At 38.9% G+C, this 14,277-nt stretch overlaps 1 protein-coding gene and 1 non-coding gene across 3 annotated transcripts in view; both read right to left on the bottom strand.

Moving 5' to 3' along the window:
* tia1 (TIA1 cytotoxic granule-associated RNA binding protein) overlaps positions 1-12,685 on the bottom strand; it is a 13,750-nt gene extending 1,065 nt beyond the window's left edge. The window contains exons 1-12 of one of the 2 annotated variants that reach the window (XM_008417689.3): positions 12,412-12,685; positions 11,595-11,691; positions 10,280-10,378; positions 9,860-9,914; positions 9,649-9,736; positions 7,549-7,624; positions 6,062-6,170; positions 5,880-5,975; positions 4,713-4,797; positions 4,302-4,440; positions 1,979-2,127; positions 1-381 (exon numbers count right to left, since the gene is read on the bottom strand). The exon at positions 1-381 is cut by the window's left edge and continues 1,065 nt beyond it. In XM_008417689.3, coding sequence (XP_008415911.1) covers positions 243-381; positions 1,979-2,127; positions 4,302-4,440; positions 4,713-4,797; positions 5,880-5,975; positions 6,062-6,170; positions 7,549-7,624; positions 9,649-9,736; positions 9,860-9,914; positions 10,280-10,378; positions 11,595-11,691; positions 12,412-12,437 — 1,158 coding nt within the window. In that variant the 5' untranslated portion in view covers positions 12,438-12,685 and the 3' untranslated portion in view covers positions 1-242. Of the gene's footprint in view, positions 382-1,978; positions 2,131-4,301; positions 4,441-4,712; positions 4,798-5,879; positions 5,976-6,061; positions 6,171-7,548; positions 7,625-9,648; positions 9,737-9,859; positions 9,915-10,279; positions 10,379-11,594; positions 11,692-12,411 lie in introns of both variants that reach the window. The other variant, XM_008417688.3, reaches the window with a different exon arrangement.
* Positions 12,686-12,979: 294 nt separating this feature from the next.
* On the bottom strand, positions 12,980-13,050 carry trnag-ccc (transfer RNA glycine (anticodon CCC)). The gene has a single exon. It is a non-coding gene; the product is annotated as a tRNA-Gly (tRNA).
* Between the last annotated feature and the right edge of the window lie 1,227 nt (positions 13,051-14,277).

Genomic DNA, 14,277 nt, shown 5'->3' with positions numbered 1-14,277 from the left:
CTAGTGGGCGCTCCCTGGCTCCCATTACCCCTCCCCTCCCCCGCCCCGTCCCCCCAATGAGAATCATTTACATTTCACAGATGTCGACCTTCCCCCGTTAGGTTCCACATCCCGTTAAGAGTCTTTAAGTCCTGCCGCAAACCGGGAAGGCGGAGTCTAAACATCCCCCGCCCACACACAGAGCGCCGTGCAGCCAATCAAACGGGCCGAATCGCTGACAAACCTCCCGCCCTGCCCACCTATCAGTGCGTGGGGTATCCTGTGGCTCCCATACCGGGCTGGTTGGCTAGCATACTCCCATTCAATCCCTGTGTGGGCTCCATTACCCCACCGTTACTGATGGCGCTCATGCCAGTCCACCCAGCACTGGCCGGTAAGTGACTGCAAAAGAAGAGGAACAGAGAGAGAGAGAGGCAGAGAAAGACAAAATGCCAGCAGGTTAGAAGAGACGAGGCGAAAGGGAGCTAAAAGGACGCTGGTGCACAAGAGTTACTGGAATTTAAACAGGCTAGAGACAGGAAGGTGAAGATGAGGAAGGCTGGATTAATAAAATAAAAGAAGAAGCTTGTAACAAAATTAAACGGAAGTACAGAAAGAGAAGGTTTTATTGTATGGATGGACAAGCAGACGAAAAGCAAACAGGCTTAAAGCTGTAGAATGTAACCTTTATAAGAAATAGATTTGTTTTTAAAACTGTTGCCATGTCGTGACAGTACGGTATGAGATCTTTAAAAAAAAAAAAAAATATATATATATATATATATATAAAGCTCTACCTTTTCCCAGTACCAACTATTACCAATCAGAGCCAGGAGGCGGGTCTTAGCGCTGTTAATCACTTTCCGTGTAGCATGACAGTGGATAAATTGTTTTCTTACAGCTGTTTGTCCGCCATTAGCACATTCAGCAGTGGATACATTAAGTGATTTACAGCGCCAAGACCCACCTCCTTGCTCTGATTGGTTGGTTTTGGTCAGGTGCATTTATAGCTCTGGGAGGAGATGGAGGAGATCATTTCTTTTCAGATTATCCGTTTCATATTGTACTGTCACAACGTATTGACAGTTTTAATAAATATTTTTACAGAAGTTACAAACTACAGCTTTAAGACGCCAAACTAAATAATCCATCCCATCTCCGCCGCCCTGACAAACATGGCCTCTTTTCACATCATGAAGTCTTCAGCTGGCGTGCCTCACTCAAACGAGATCAGATTAAATCCCATCAACCAGAAAGTAAAGCCATTATTAAGCATTCAAGAGATTTTTACCTTCAAGTTTCAAGTGGAAACAGATTTTCACAGGAACTTAAATATTTCTATTCACCTTCGAGTGGGATCAATTAATACAAGCTTAGACTTTCAGCTTCTCCTTTATTATTGTCGAGTGCACATGGCACTGCACATAGGACATCTAAAAACACAAAACTCCATGACATTCATATTCAGACCAAGTCAGGGAAAAACAAAACAGAGCAATGAAATAAAGAAATGAATGGTATGAATGGACATAAACATCAACAACAGCTTTAAAGGACAGACCTGACTAACAAGAAATATTTTTAAACTCTCGTCAAGTTGCATGATAAATCATTTTTCATTTCTATTTTTAAGCTGCTTTTTTTTTAGAATTTAGTCGTGAGGACGAGTGGGGAGGACAAAACTGGAACTGAAACATTTTTGAAATAAACTTGTTGAAACAGAAAGTGATGAGCTGTACACAGGGAGCAGGGCTACAACACGGACGTGTTGAGGCGGGTTAGATCTCAGTTCAGACGGGGGTCGAGGTGTGTGCTCGTTTCTTAATCTTCTAAAAAAAAAAGGTGAAGAAGGGAAGTCAAGAGGGAGCATAGGAGGTGTCGAGTGATACTGCTCTCTCTTGTGGCCAGAGCTGGTTCTTGCTTGAAGGTGAAGTCCTGTGGTTGCTGAAGTAGGAGAAGGCGGTGAAGAGCAGCCCCCGCTGCCCACCGTGCTACTTACTTAAAGCCCTGCTGGTTCCAGGCCTGGCCGTAGACGCCGTAGGTGGGGACCTGCCACCCATTGGGGACGTACTGGCTGATCTGGGGCCCGTTGCCGTACCACTGGCCCCACTGGTTGTAGGGCTGGGCTGCAGCGAAGCCGATCTTGTTCTGCTTCAGGGGTTAAAAGCGGACAAGGACGTCTTTAATACGGATTCCTGCAGCACTCAAAACATCCACACACTTCACAAGTTTGAGATCTTTTTGGGGCAATAATGCATAGACATTAAGATGTATACCACCACTGAAATGTACAAACTTTGTCCAGATACCTGGAAATACATTTGCACTTATCCTTGGGACACACAAAAACAGCCAGCTAGTTAGCAATGGTATGTTGGCAGTGAATTACATTTAGCTTCAATAACCCACCAAAAAAAAAATCTGAAAAACACAGAAGTAGTGTCTCCTGCACAACCAACAAGCATGCAGTTTCTGAAGAGCAAGTTTCTTGCTCATACAGCAGGTAAAACCAGTTGACCAAACATGCTGGAGCTCAGCCAGGGTTGCTAGATGACGGGGTTGTTGCTAGGGGAGGGGCAGTGTCTACTGATTTGTGATGTTACATCCTGGAGGCTTATGAAATGGCACCAAACAACATTAACTTGTTGCCAAAAGCTGGCGGGGTTTTTTGTAAGCAGTTGGGATGTTTTAGGAGAAGTAGAAACACATGGAAGTGCAAAAATGTGCAAAATGTGAAATTTGCATAACACTTCCCCTTTAAGGATGCAGAGATATTCTGTACATTTCTGTTTATATTTTGTTACTTAAGAAAAAACAATTAAAACCTCTAAATTTGAGCCCTGTAAGGGTTTTCTATTACAACTGAAACACATGTTCACTTCATAGCCAGTGAGAATTCAAGAATAATATGTAGCTGTAATTTATAACAAGCATCTCAAGCCATTTTACAGGACAATTTATATCCTGTCTAGTTCAAACGAAAGTTGTCTTATTTAACCCAATTCAAATGCAGTTTGATTCAGAATTACACCCAACAACAAAACAAAGTCAATCCAAGTGATTTAAATGCTGAATTGACACATGTAGCAGATTTAGGTTTAGAGCAATCTTTTGTTTCAACATGTCCGACTGGATTTACGCTAAAGGAGCAGTATTATGCATTTTCCTGCCACATGCTGTCATTTTATAGAACACTCAAGCAACTATGTTACCTACAGTTGTTATGATTCTAAATGTATATAAAATATGACTTAAAAGAAATTTGACTTCATAATTTAATGCCTTGAAATAGGGCGCATGTCTCTAAGAATCTCTTGCTTTTTGAAACTCTGCCTTCAGGAAGTCATCACATCATGGCTCCTCTATTAACCTTTTATCAATGTTTTTACCAGCGTTGAGCTGAGAAATAGCTCATATAATCTCAGCTGATGTGCAGTTCCACCACGTGTTTGCCAATTGCTGCAGGCTAGTGTGAAGGAACCAAGTACGAGAGCTGAATGGTTGCCATGGGAGGTTCAAGGATTTCTCAAACATGCATGACATAATCAAGGCAACACTCTATAGGTATGTTTTTGATAAAGGAATATCCTAACATGAGATTAAGCTGAAAAAAAGTATATTTTACATGGTACTGGCGCTTTAAATTTTATACAACCAGAGACTTGACTTGAGCCTGAGAGAAACTGTGGAGGGAGCTAAAGCCTTTGGTGCTGAAAAACAACAATGAAGCCATGATATTTTTTTTTCGTCTTTTTTTTTTCACATTTTCTTTTCCACCGTTTCTGTTAAATTTCCAATGTAAACTGAAGAAGGTAACGAGAAACAAGCAAAGTCGAACTACAATTGCTGTGAAGAACCTTCGGAATTAAACGATTGAATTTTTTATATTAATGCCGATACTGCCACCTCCTGGTGTAATGTGGATATTACAGTGTCCTGCAAATTGTGAATGGTGTTTTTTGTTTTTTTTTTTGTTCAGCTTTTTTAAACCTGCAGGAAAAATATCTGTTTGTATAAATATAAAATTGCTGAACTTGTATGCCGATATCAAATTGGGCAAAAAGATAAACTGACAGGAAAATATGGAGCGGATAAAACCAGAGCCAGTTTAACCCCATAACAGAACTGCTCATGCTTGCTAGTCCTGTTACTGTAAATACTAGCTTGCGTCCAACATCACATACACTGACTGATTACACAGACATTGACCACAATAATTACTGCCTACGCCAAGGAACAAGGTAAATTTAGACAGTCAGTCCATACTGTGGCTGCAAACAACTTATCCACTAACAGACGCTGCTCTTCTGCAGCAGCCTTACCTGGGGCATCGACACCTGCTGCATGGAGTTCATCATGTCTGGCGTCTCTTTACCCCAGTAGCACTTCACTATGTGGCCCTCAATTGAAGAACCATTGACGGAGACGATGGCATGGGCCGCTGATTCGTGGGAGTTGAACCTAAACACAAAACAGTTGGACAAATGAATCGTGGAAAAGCTGTTTGGATAAATGTTTATTCACTAAAGACAAAAAACAATCAAGAAGTCACAGAGATCAGAAAGGCCAAAGGCTCTCAGTCAGAACAGAGACACTGCTTTGTATACAACTAATCGGTCCAAGTTGCAGTAGAGACCTGAAAAACCTGTTCCAGTTCTCATTTGAAAAAGCTGTAATAAAGTATCGTATAAAACCCGTCTGGTACGATTATGAAACGGTTTAACTCCACATACCTCACAAATGAATAGCCTTTATCTGGAAAAACTCTGACTTCCATGATCTGTCCGAATGGGGAGAAGGTCTGTCTCATCAGTTGCTCTGGAAACGAAGCAGAAAGGAGCATTAAGGACTCGGATCTGGGGGCCAAAGGGTCATGAAATGATAACCAACAGGGGTCTAGATAAACCGTATTCATTGGTGAAAATTGTTTTAGCTTTTAGATGCTCCCAAAAATGTTAGTGATGTCATTTCATCAGGCTGACAGCAAATTTGTTTAACTTGTAGTTTTCCTGGTTTATTTTAATATTCTTGTTTTTAACAGCATTTTGTCAGGATGAGCCGATTTTATTTTTTTAATAATGAATTTGATTTAACTAGTTTTTACCGGGGATTGCAGCTAATTTAACAACCAGAATAAATTGGTTTCCCCAAACAAAGGAGTTCAAATTCAAAAGGGAAATTAAATGTTTCAACTCATTCATTCAAGATTGTTCAAAGAATGATTGTACATGGTGAAGGCTGTAGGAAGGAAATATCTCAAATATCAAATTTGTTGTGTTACAACAAATTTGAAAAGGCCTCTTACTAAAGACACCGTTTTTCTACAATTGTCTCATAAGACACTGAAAAAGGCCCCTTATTAAAAAACATAAGACCTCTGGTAAAAGAAAAAAAAATTCTGACATTAAAAGTGGTAATTCTGAGAAAATATTCCTTTTTCCTTTAGTGACCCTAAACCTCATCTAGACTCTCCTAAACAAAGTAACTTAAATATCCATATTCAAAAAGTCTTTTTAAATACCTCTTTGGACTTTACATGTCCTTCTGCATTTTAAGGATCAGGATAAAGTTACAGAATTTTATGTTATGATCACAGCTGATCGACAGAACGCTCTACATCATTCTGAAAAACTTCTCAATGGCTCATCTGAATTGTGATGCACCACAAATATATAACTTATCGTCATATAATAAGAGATGTTAGTGCGTAGAAGAGTTTCATTTTGACCAGAGTCAATTTACAAACTCTTCAAAAATCTCAATCTGATGAGTCTTCAAAAACGTGAACAAGAACAAACTGAAAAGTGTAAACTACAGAGATTACATCTACAACTTTACTCACAGTGTAAATTGCTACTAAAAAGAAAGAACTGCAGTGACAAACTGTGGTGTTTGCCCACCTGTGAGTCCTGTGCTGACCCCACCACAATACACGGTGCAGTTACTGGGGCTGGACTGGCTCAAGACGTCATCAAAGGAGAGGTGCTTGGAGTTATCTGGTGGGTTGAATGTCACACATTACTGATAATCCGTCGGTTCAACACAGCAGGTGATCCGAAACGGAATGACAACATGCACTAACTCTCATAGGTGGCCTTGGGAGCAGGGGGCTTTCTTGTGGCCCAGTTGGTCCGTATCTGTCTGCCCCCCAACCACTGACCCCCCATGTGCTGAATGGCATTCTCTGCATCCTGGAAGGAACGAACAATCAGGTTACGATAACAAATTTTGCTGAACGATTTATTGTCTAAAAAATTATTGCGATAAACGATAATATTGTTTCAAGATCTTTTGACACTGATTTAATGGAAATGACTAATACATGCGATTTCCTGATAGATGCCCTTTATTTTCAAAATAACACGCAACACAACGCAACGCAACTGATAAACTAAATAAAACAACCAAAAACAAAAATAAAATGGATTCTCTGTCTCGATTAACAAAAAACGTACTTGTGGTATCATTAATGTTTATTCAACATTTCGTGCAAAGAATATAGAAATGACAAGGGGAGAAGTTGGAGCCAAATTGCTACCTCAGTTGATAAACCCGGTAAGTTTTCAGCTGTTCTTCGTTAACGTGACATAAATAGGTTATAATGATTTTTCATTCAGTCAGAACTTTACGCTGACTCTAGCCACATGCATCACAGGTAGATTCTAATACAGCATTGATTAATGCCTGATATTAAAATGTGTTAACTGGACTTGTAGCCATTATTTTGTGCCCATGTGGCTGGACACCACACGGCACGACGAACCCGATCAAACTGTTTACCTAGGATTTCTGTCGGCTAATGTGTCTCTCTGGTTTTGAAAATGGGCCGACAATCGGCAAACAACTCACAACTCGTGTTGTGTGCACTGGACATTACACTAAGGAAATAGGAAGGGAGGGTCAGTGGAGAGCACCCGAGTTTAGCTTTTTTCATTCAGTGTCATCAAGAGAAAGAAAAAAGGCCGAAAGAGACGATAAAGCCGATAATTAAAATGAGGTCAATAGGTTTAATTTATCGTTCGATTAATTGATTTATCGTTTATCGCGACAGGCCTAGCTGCAACCAACACAAACCCAGGGTTCGTGCAAGTTTCAGAAAGTCATATTTAAGACTTTTTGGTACCAGATTGAATGAAATTTAAGGCCAGACACAGGGGATGATTGGAGGCTCTTATAGGCAATAAATTTTAAATTCTAATTAGCATTTAACACTAGAACCGGAAGACATTCTAAATATCCAAAATAAACAGAAACAACAAATAAAACGAATTATGAAGCTTCCAAACAAAATTGTCCTTCAGAAAAAAAATAAAAAACTACTTGAGACCAAAGCACCAGACTGAGAACTTTAACCAACCAATTTTTGTAAGAAAGAGAGAAAAACTATAAATTATGCATATGGAAACTGATCTCGTTTTAATTTATCATACGATTTAATTGATTTATTGCGACAGACCTAACCCTGCTTACCACAAAGTTTTGTATTACCGCTTTGCTCTGGTACATTTTATTAGTTCAACAACAACACAGACAATCTACGGTGGTAATAACACAATAGTGATTTCTTACCCATTTATTGAAGAAAGACACAAAGCCGTAGCCTTTAGATTTCCCTGTAGCCATATCTTTCACGACGCGAGCATCCCTGTTGACAAAGAACACAAACCCCTAAATAAACCTGGAGCAGGCACTTCACACCACTGTTACACACACAAAAAACGACAAAACTGTATGTGGAACATTACTTCTTTGTTGTAACAATGCTTCTTGGCAATAAAAGCTCATTTTCACCAAATGGAGAAGCATTAGTGGGTGGAGCAGCAGAGAATGAGGACTGCACCGGTTGCAAACCTCCACAGCTCAACCTGCTCCCGATTCCTGTTGGGTTTTATTTGCTGGATTAGATTGAAGTTTAAAGGGCCAGTGTTGTGTGTTTTCTTCACATAACACAGTGTTTCTCAACCCTGGTCCTCACCGCCCCCCTGCACTGCATGTTTTAGATGTGCCTCTATTCCAGAACAGCTGATTCAAATGATTGCATGACCATCAAGTACTGGAGAAGCCTGTTAATCACCCAGAGATACAATTTAGTTGTGTGACAGAAGGGAAACACCTAAAACATGCAGGACAGGGGGGAGGTGAGGAACAGGGTTGAGAAACACTGACATAACGCATACATTATGTGGAAAATTATACATTACAGTACCACAAGTAACCATGCAACATGTTACCTTCATTAGTTATAAAAATGCTGTATACATCAAATACAACCTAAAAGAAACTTTACTTCCTATTTTAACTGTCTCTTTAAGAAGCTTCTGCTCTTTCTGAAGCTCCGCCTTCAGAAAGAGCAACATGGCTCCTCTATTAACTCTTTAACAATGTTTTTACCAGCGTTTCACTGAGAAATATTGCCGTCAGAAGATTTCCAGTCCTCCAGATATTTGCTCATTTTTGCTGGCTAGTCTGAAGGAGCTGAATGGGAAAAGGCTGATCTGGAAGGCGGAAGCTCTGACATGAGCAGAGATTCTTGATGGTGTTAAGGTCATTCCAAATTATGGAGATAATCTCTGATAAAACTCCCTCTGAGGGTCACTTTGGTCCCCGAGAGTGGAGATAAACGATTGGCACTGGCTGCAAAATCTCATTCCTGTATATCAGCACTGAGACTGCCTCTACTGATGACCGACCTTGTTTGTCCAGTTAGGCAGACACTAATCTACACCATCACATGCCTACGTTATAAGACATTTGTCGATGGCAAGATGGATTTAAGTTTTTTTAATGGGAACAAGCCACATACCAAACTCATTTTCCTTACAAGTGTGACGCCAGTTACAGGTGGAATAAACTGGCTTTCCAAAGGTACAAGATTTATCACAAACCCAACCAATTTATATGAAATCCCCCCAACTCTACCAAGAGTGATCAAATATATAAAGATAAGTGCTCAAGGAGTAATCAGCTGACCAACATTTATTCGAGTATTTGTGAGGGTGGATGTGTAAATTTGATTTAAGGCCTGTCATGACTACAAATCCCAAAAATGATAGTGATGAACAATAATATTGTTGTTTTGATACCCTTTTTAAGTGATGTAATAATGGTATAACAAAGGTTTGCCCTCTCAAAGATCAATAAACTTTGATTTTTTTGAACATTTAACACCATTTAAAAAAAAAAAATTAAATAACCAAATACAATAAAGAAAACAGAAATAAAAACCACAAACAACCAAAACCAGAAATTAAGTAGATTACCAAGTCTCTATTGGTTTTAATTTTTTTGAACATATTAAAAATGTTTAAAAACATTTTTTATATGTTTTTATACTATTTATTTAAGAAATAAACTCTTTTTAGTCCATGAACGAAATTGCAATATACTGATTTATTGCAACAGGTGTATTTGAATATATTCAAATTATACATACTGTTTAAACATATGTGTAATTTGGACTCTCCCTGGGTTTAAATTTTTTTTTTAATTCAGAATTTTGTGTTTTTTTTTTTGTTGTTGTTGTTTTTTTGTTTGAATCTCAAATACAAGTAGGTTATATCAGCCTGGAAGGAAACAATGCTGTGCTGCTTTCTGGCATTAGAGTAGTCTGTCCCTCATTTAAAGTCCATTTCTATAAAACCCACAATCAATTTCAGGCTCCAAACTTACGATATCCTGCCAAAAGGGGCGAAGGCAGCTTTGACATCTTCTGTTGTTATTTCTGGACTGAGGTCTCCGACAAAGACATGAAAGTGATCTGGAAGAGCAAAACGGTTTACACATTAGTCCTTCTGGCTTCCACACATATCAAGTTTCTCCGCAGAACAACAGAAATACCAAATAATCTGGTCACAACATTTCTTTTTTTTGTAGTACTTACTACTTGTGTCTTTTTTCTGGCTGGATGGTGTTGTGGCCCAGTTGACTTTGACCTCCTGCAGACAGCAGAGAGCACAAGGCAGGGCGTGTTTAAATAAAAAAAACAAATTATAAATGACTTTACATTAAAGGTGGAGAAAAACAATTCAATTTGAACACGCCTAGAAACTTTATGAAGCTCTTTGCAGAATAAAATGTTAACTGTCTACTTCACTGTTCTTAACAACTCGTATTACACCAAATTACATCAAATTCACTTTGGACAGATCCAACCTGACAGGTTTGGATGCAGCACTCATAATTCAAACAAACAGAACAGATTCACACGTTCTGTATGATTCATCTAGATTTCATTTCTGTTTTGGAAAGCCCACAGACCCGACTCCCCATCCCCACTCACCCTGTAGATACGATAGCTTACCTTACCCAATATTTTCCTTCCATTCATGGCCGCCAATGAGGCAGCAGCATGCCTGTGATCATAGAACTCCACAAAGCAGTATGGATCATTTCCAGCCGTCTGTCAATAGTAAAATAACACTAATCATAAGTTAACAGTTTAATTATGTGTGAAACACACCACCACATAGCTGCCTGGTGTGTCAGTGATGAGTTCATACTAAAGATGCACCAAGAAATCGACTGCTGAAAACGACCAATTTGACCCTGAACAGCAATCAACCTGTCAGAATGTTTAAAAAGTCTTATTGTTTTTCTAAGCGGTAAATGCACCACACCAACACATCTATGCTGCACTGACAATGCTTCTCAGTGTAGAAGTTGTTACTGAGAGAGATTAATTATTTTCAGTATCAGTAGCTGTTTTTCCATTGACCTTAAAATTGTGCCATTTGGAAAATAAATGTGCTTAATGGAAACATGGCAATTTAAAACAAACTCACATTTCTCAATATAAAGTTTTGGCGTTAGGATGAAGTCCGTTTTTTTTTTTTTTTTTTGCTGTATACTGTTTAACGGAAACACTGAAATTGCGAAATCGTGGTTTCCCCCCTCTTCCCCCCCGACAATAAATTTCACGAACATTTGTAATGGCAACAAAGCCAGTGATTTATTTAAATTGGAGGGAGATACCAGCTGATAAAGGGAAAAGTGTACTGCAACACTGATACTCAATTTTATCAATTTGAAAGGAACGGTCCTTTGTCACAAAACAAATAACATTTAGGATCTTGCCAGTGTTTTGGAAACCTCACGGTTGAGCGTCCACCAGCTCTATAGGAAATGCACACTGAGAATTAAGTTTACAGTTAGCATGGCTAACCACGGCTGTAAGAAATGAAATGAAAGCAAACTGCAGAGCTGTGTAACACCAGCACATTGTGGGCGATTGTTCCCTCTGCTCCACATACTAGTAATGACTCATTACAGAATTGCTGAAAACAGTAATAGTTGTAGTATCTGTGTGTAATAGCCTGAAAGTTTTGTCTATGTTTTGATACACAGAGAGACCTTTTTGTACATGTATAAAACAATGATTTATTTCATAATAAGCATTATGTAATTGTTAAAAGTTTTAACTTATCAGGAGTTGGAAACAATGGTGTGTTAAATGAAACGGAATGGGCTAAAATCGGTATCAGCAGATCAAAGTTGCAAAAAGTCAAAGTCGGAAATCGGCCTCAAGTGCACCTCTAGTATTTTATGTTTTATGGGCATCATGTGAGCAACATTTTGAACAGGAGATCTCAACACATCGGAGGGAAAAAGTCACTTACATCATTGATCATTTTACAGCTCTTACAAGGTCCTATCTGTTGGAAGACCTGTAGAATGAGGGGCTCGGTGACATCCCTGGACAGATTTCCTACATACCTACAAGCAAAGACAGAGAGATGGGCGAACTGAGTCCCAGTCAAACAGGAAGTAGCACGCAAACAAAGGCTAGTTCGCCGGGGTAGCCAAAGACACCGCAATTTCTGATATAAAAAGAAAAACAACAAAAATATGGCGCTATTAAACTAAACATTAGTTTATGTTTCCACAAGCGACTGGTGAAACGGTCACCCCCGCAGTCAGGGGTGTCCGGTGAGGTCTGTGAGCGCGTTGACGTGGCTCGTCTGCCAGCTAGCTAGGCTAAAGATCTGGCTAACCGGTTCTAACAGGCCTCGGGTTAAGTTGTGGCTCAAACTATACTTTCTAAAATCTCCTTGCAGTCCACACACGTCTTATATATCATCTTATTACACCACAATGGATGCAAACACGGATATGTTTTATATAACTAAAATTAAATGGTGTCCCATCTTTAACTAATTGCAGCAGTGCCTAGCTAGCTACTCAGTTTCGATTTAAAGTGAGTTACCGATCCGTTTATTTACACTTGAAAATAAAACCTTAATTTTGTGCGCCGAAAAATTAGAATTTTTGAGTCTTTCAGTGTGGCATACCTGATGTGAGATAATAAAGTATAAATATATTGCCAGCGAAATGACAAAGGTTTACAGCTTCCTAATTGTAACAACGTGGAAACATTTGCAGTAACTAGACGAAGCCTGAGCATTCCAGGACATAGACAGGGCCACAGTTACTCACAGGGTTCTAGGTTGTTCGTCGTCCATCGTCAGGGTTCAGTGGTCGAGTCCTCGGAGGGGGCTTTATTCCAATGACATACAACAGGTCTGGACTGAACCCGAGAGACCAGGAGCACAGGGGCTATATCTTCCGTTCAATGAGAAATCCGTCTCCAACTCAGGTCTCCCACACGCAGCATACAGCCCCCTCTCCGTCTGAGGCAAACAATAGGAAGTTGAAGATGGCGGAGGAACGGCGTCAGCAGCGTCAGCCTAGCAGCGCGCTGAAATGAAGCTAAAATCAAACGCTCCTTCACCCACACAAAGATGTGTCTTCCCATCACATCTGTATGGAGGCCACTGTAATTTCACACCCTGTTACCACTCACGAGATGAAACTGTGCAATTAATTGTTTCCCATGATTTATGGTAATTTGTTATTTTTGTATCTACAGACAAAAAAGGCGCTTTCCAGTCACGGTTGTTGGATTTGTGTGTTCTATACATATTTTTCGAAATGAAGCGTTTCCTGAAACATAGCAAAACTATGATTCTATCTAAAATGAAAAAAGTAAATAGAAAAAAATACGTGCGCCGCCCGGGAATCGAACCCGGGTCGCAAGAATGGGAATCTTGCATGATACCACTACACCAGCGGCGCCGTCTGCTCTTTCTTGTCAACAAAGAGTATGCATACTCAACATACGGAATGGTGTGGTTCTGTTGTGGTACAGTATCAGATTATTGCTCCAACTAATGACTGAATTTGGTTTGAGCTTCTTTATAGTCATTATAAAGCTGACACATTAAAACTTTTTTTTAATTTCCACAGAAATTTTGGGAAAATATTAATCTAATACGATTATTAAAATAACCTAATAGCTGTCTGTGTTGTTCTTGATTGATCAACTTGTTTTTTTGGCATGGAACATGTTAACATGTTCGTGTGTATCGTGCATGTTTGCTAGGGTTACCAGTAATTATGGAGGGTCCTGTAATTTTAGGAACTCTATCAATTGATAACAGAACATTATATGATAATGGGAAAAAGGAGAGACAGTCAGCACTACCATTGATATAACCCTCATTGTTAAGATAAGTCAAGACAAGTTAGGATCAGAGCTATAAAGTAACTGATCATTAATCTTAAACCCTTAAAGTTAAACACGTTTCCCATGGTTTATGGGAAACATGAGGCATAACAGAGAAATACAGTATCAGAAAGAAACTTAAATTGAGCAATTTTTTTTCTTCTTTAACAAGTCAATATCAATATACTTAATAGCTGTAATTGTTACTTCTGCAGACTGTTTTCCTTTTTTTATTCATTTTTTTATTCTTGAAAGCAGAGTGTTTCAAGAATTGCTCATGGTGGTGGAGTAGCTCTTCAGTAGTTCTGAATTCAGTAGTTCAATTAAAGTATTGCTTTGTATTTATCCATATCTATCTTTGCAGAAGAAAGATAATTATCCCTGCTCCATGATAATACCACTACCGTGTTTGAAAGTGAAACCATTGGTGTGTTTGATGTGCATGTATTATTTTTTCCCCACACACACAATACTTTGCATAATAGGCCAAAAAATTTGGTTTAATCTAATCTTAGTATATTCTACCACATATTTACTGTAGTACTTTTATGGAAAACCTTAAATGGTTTCTTCTAGGTGATCTTTTTTAAAGGCTAAATTTACTTGTCAGAAAATTCTTTCCAGTTAATATATTTGCACAAAAATGTTATAACCATGTCTTATTACACTTCACAATACTGTATTAATTGGTGATGTTCTATTACATAAATCCCCACTAAAATATATTGATGTTTGCAACTGACATGTGACAAAAAAGTGAAAAAATATTATTCATTTTTATTTTTCTGAATGTTACA

Source organism: Poecilia reticulata, chromosome 9 (assembly GCF_904066995.2).
Source record: "Poecilia reticulata chromosome 9, P_reticulata-male-v2, whole genome shotgun sequence".
Taxonomy (NCBI): domain Eukaryota; kingdom Metazoa; phylum Chordata; class Actinopteri; order Cyprinodontiformes; family Poeciliidae; genus Poecilia; species Poecilia reticulata.
This window is presented reverse-complemented; position numbering and strand designations above follow the sequence as displayed.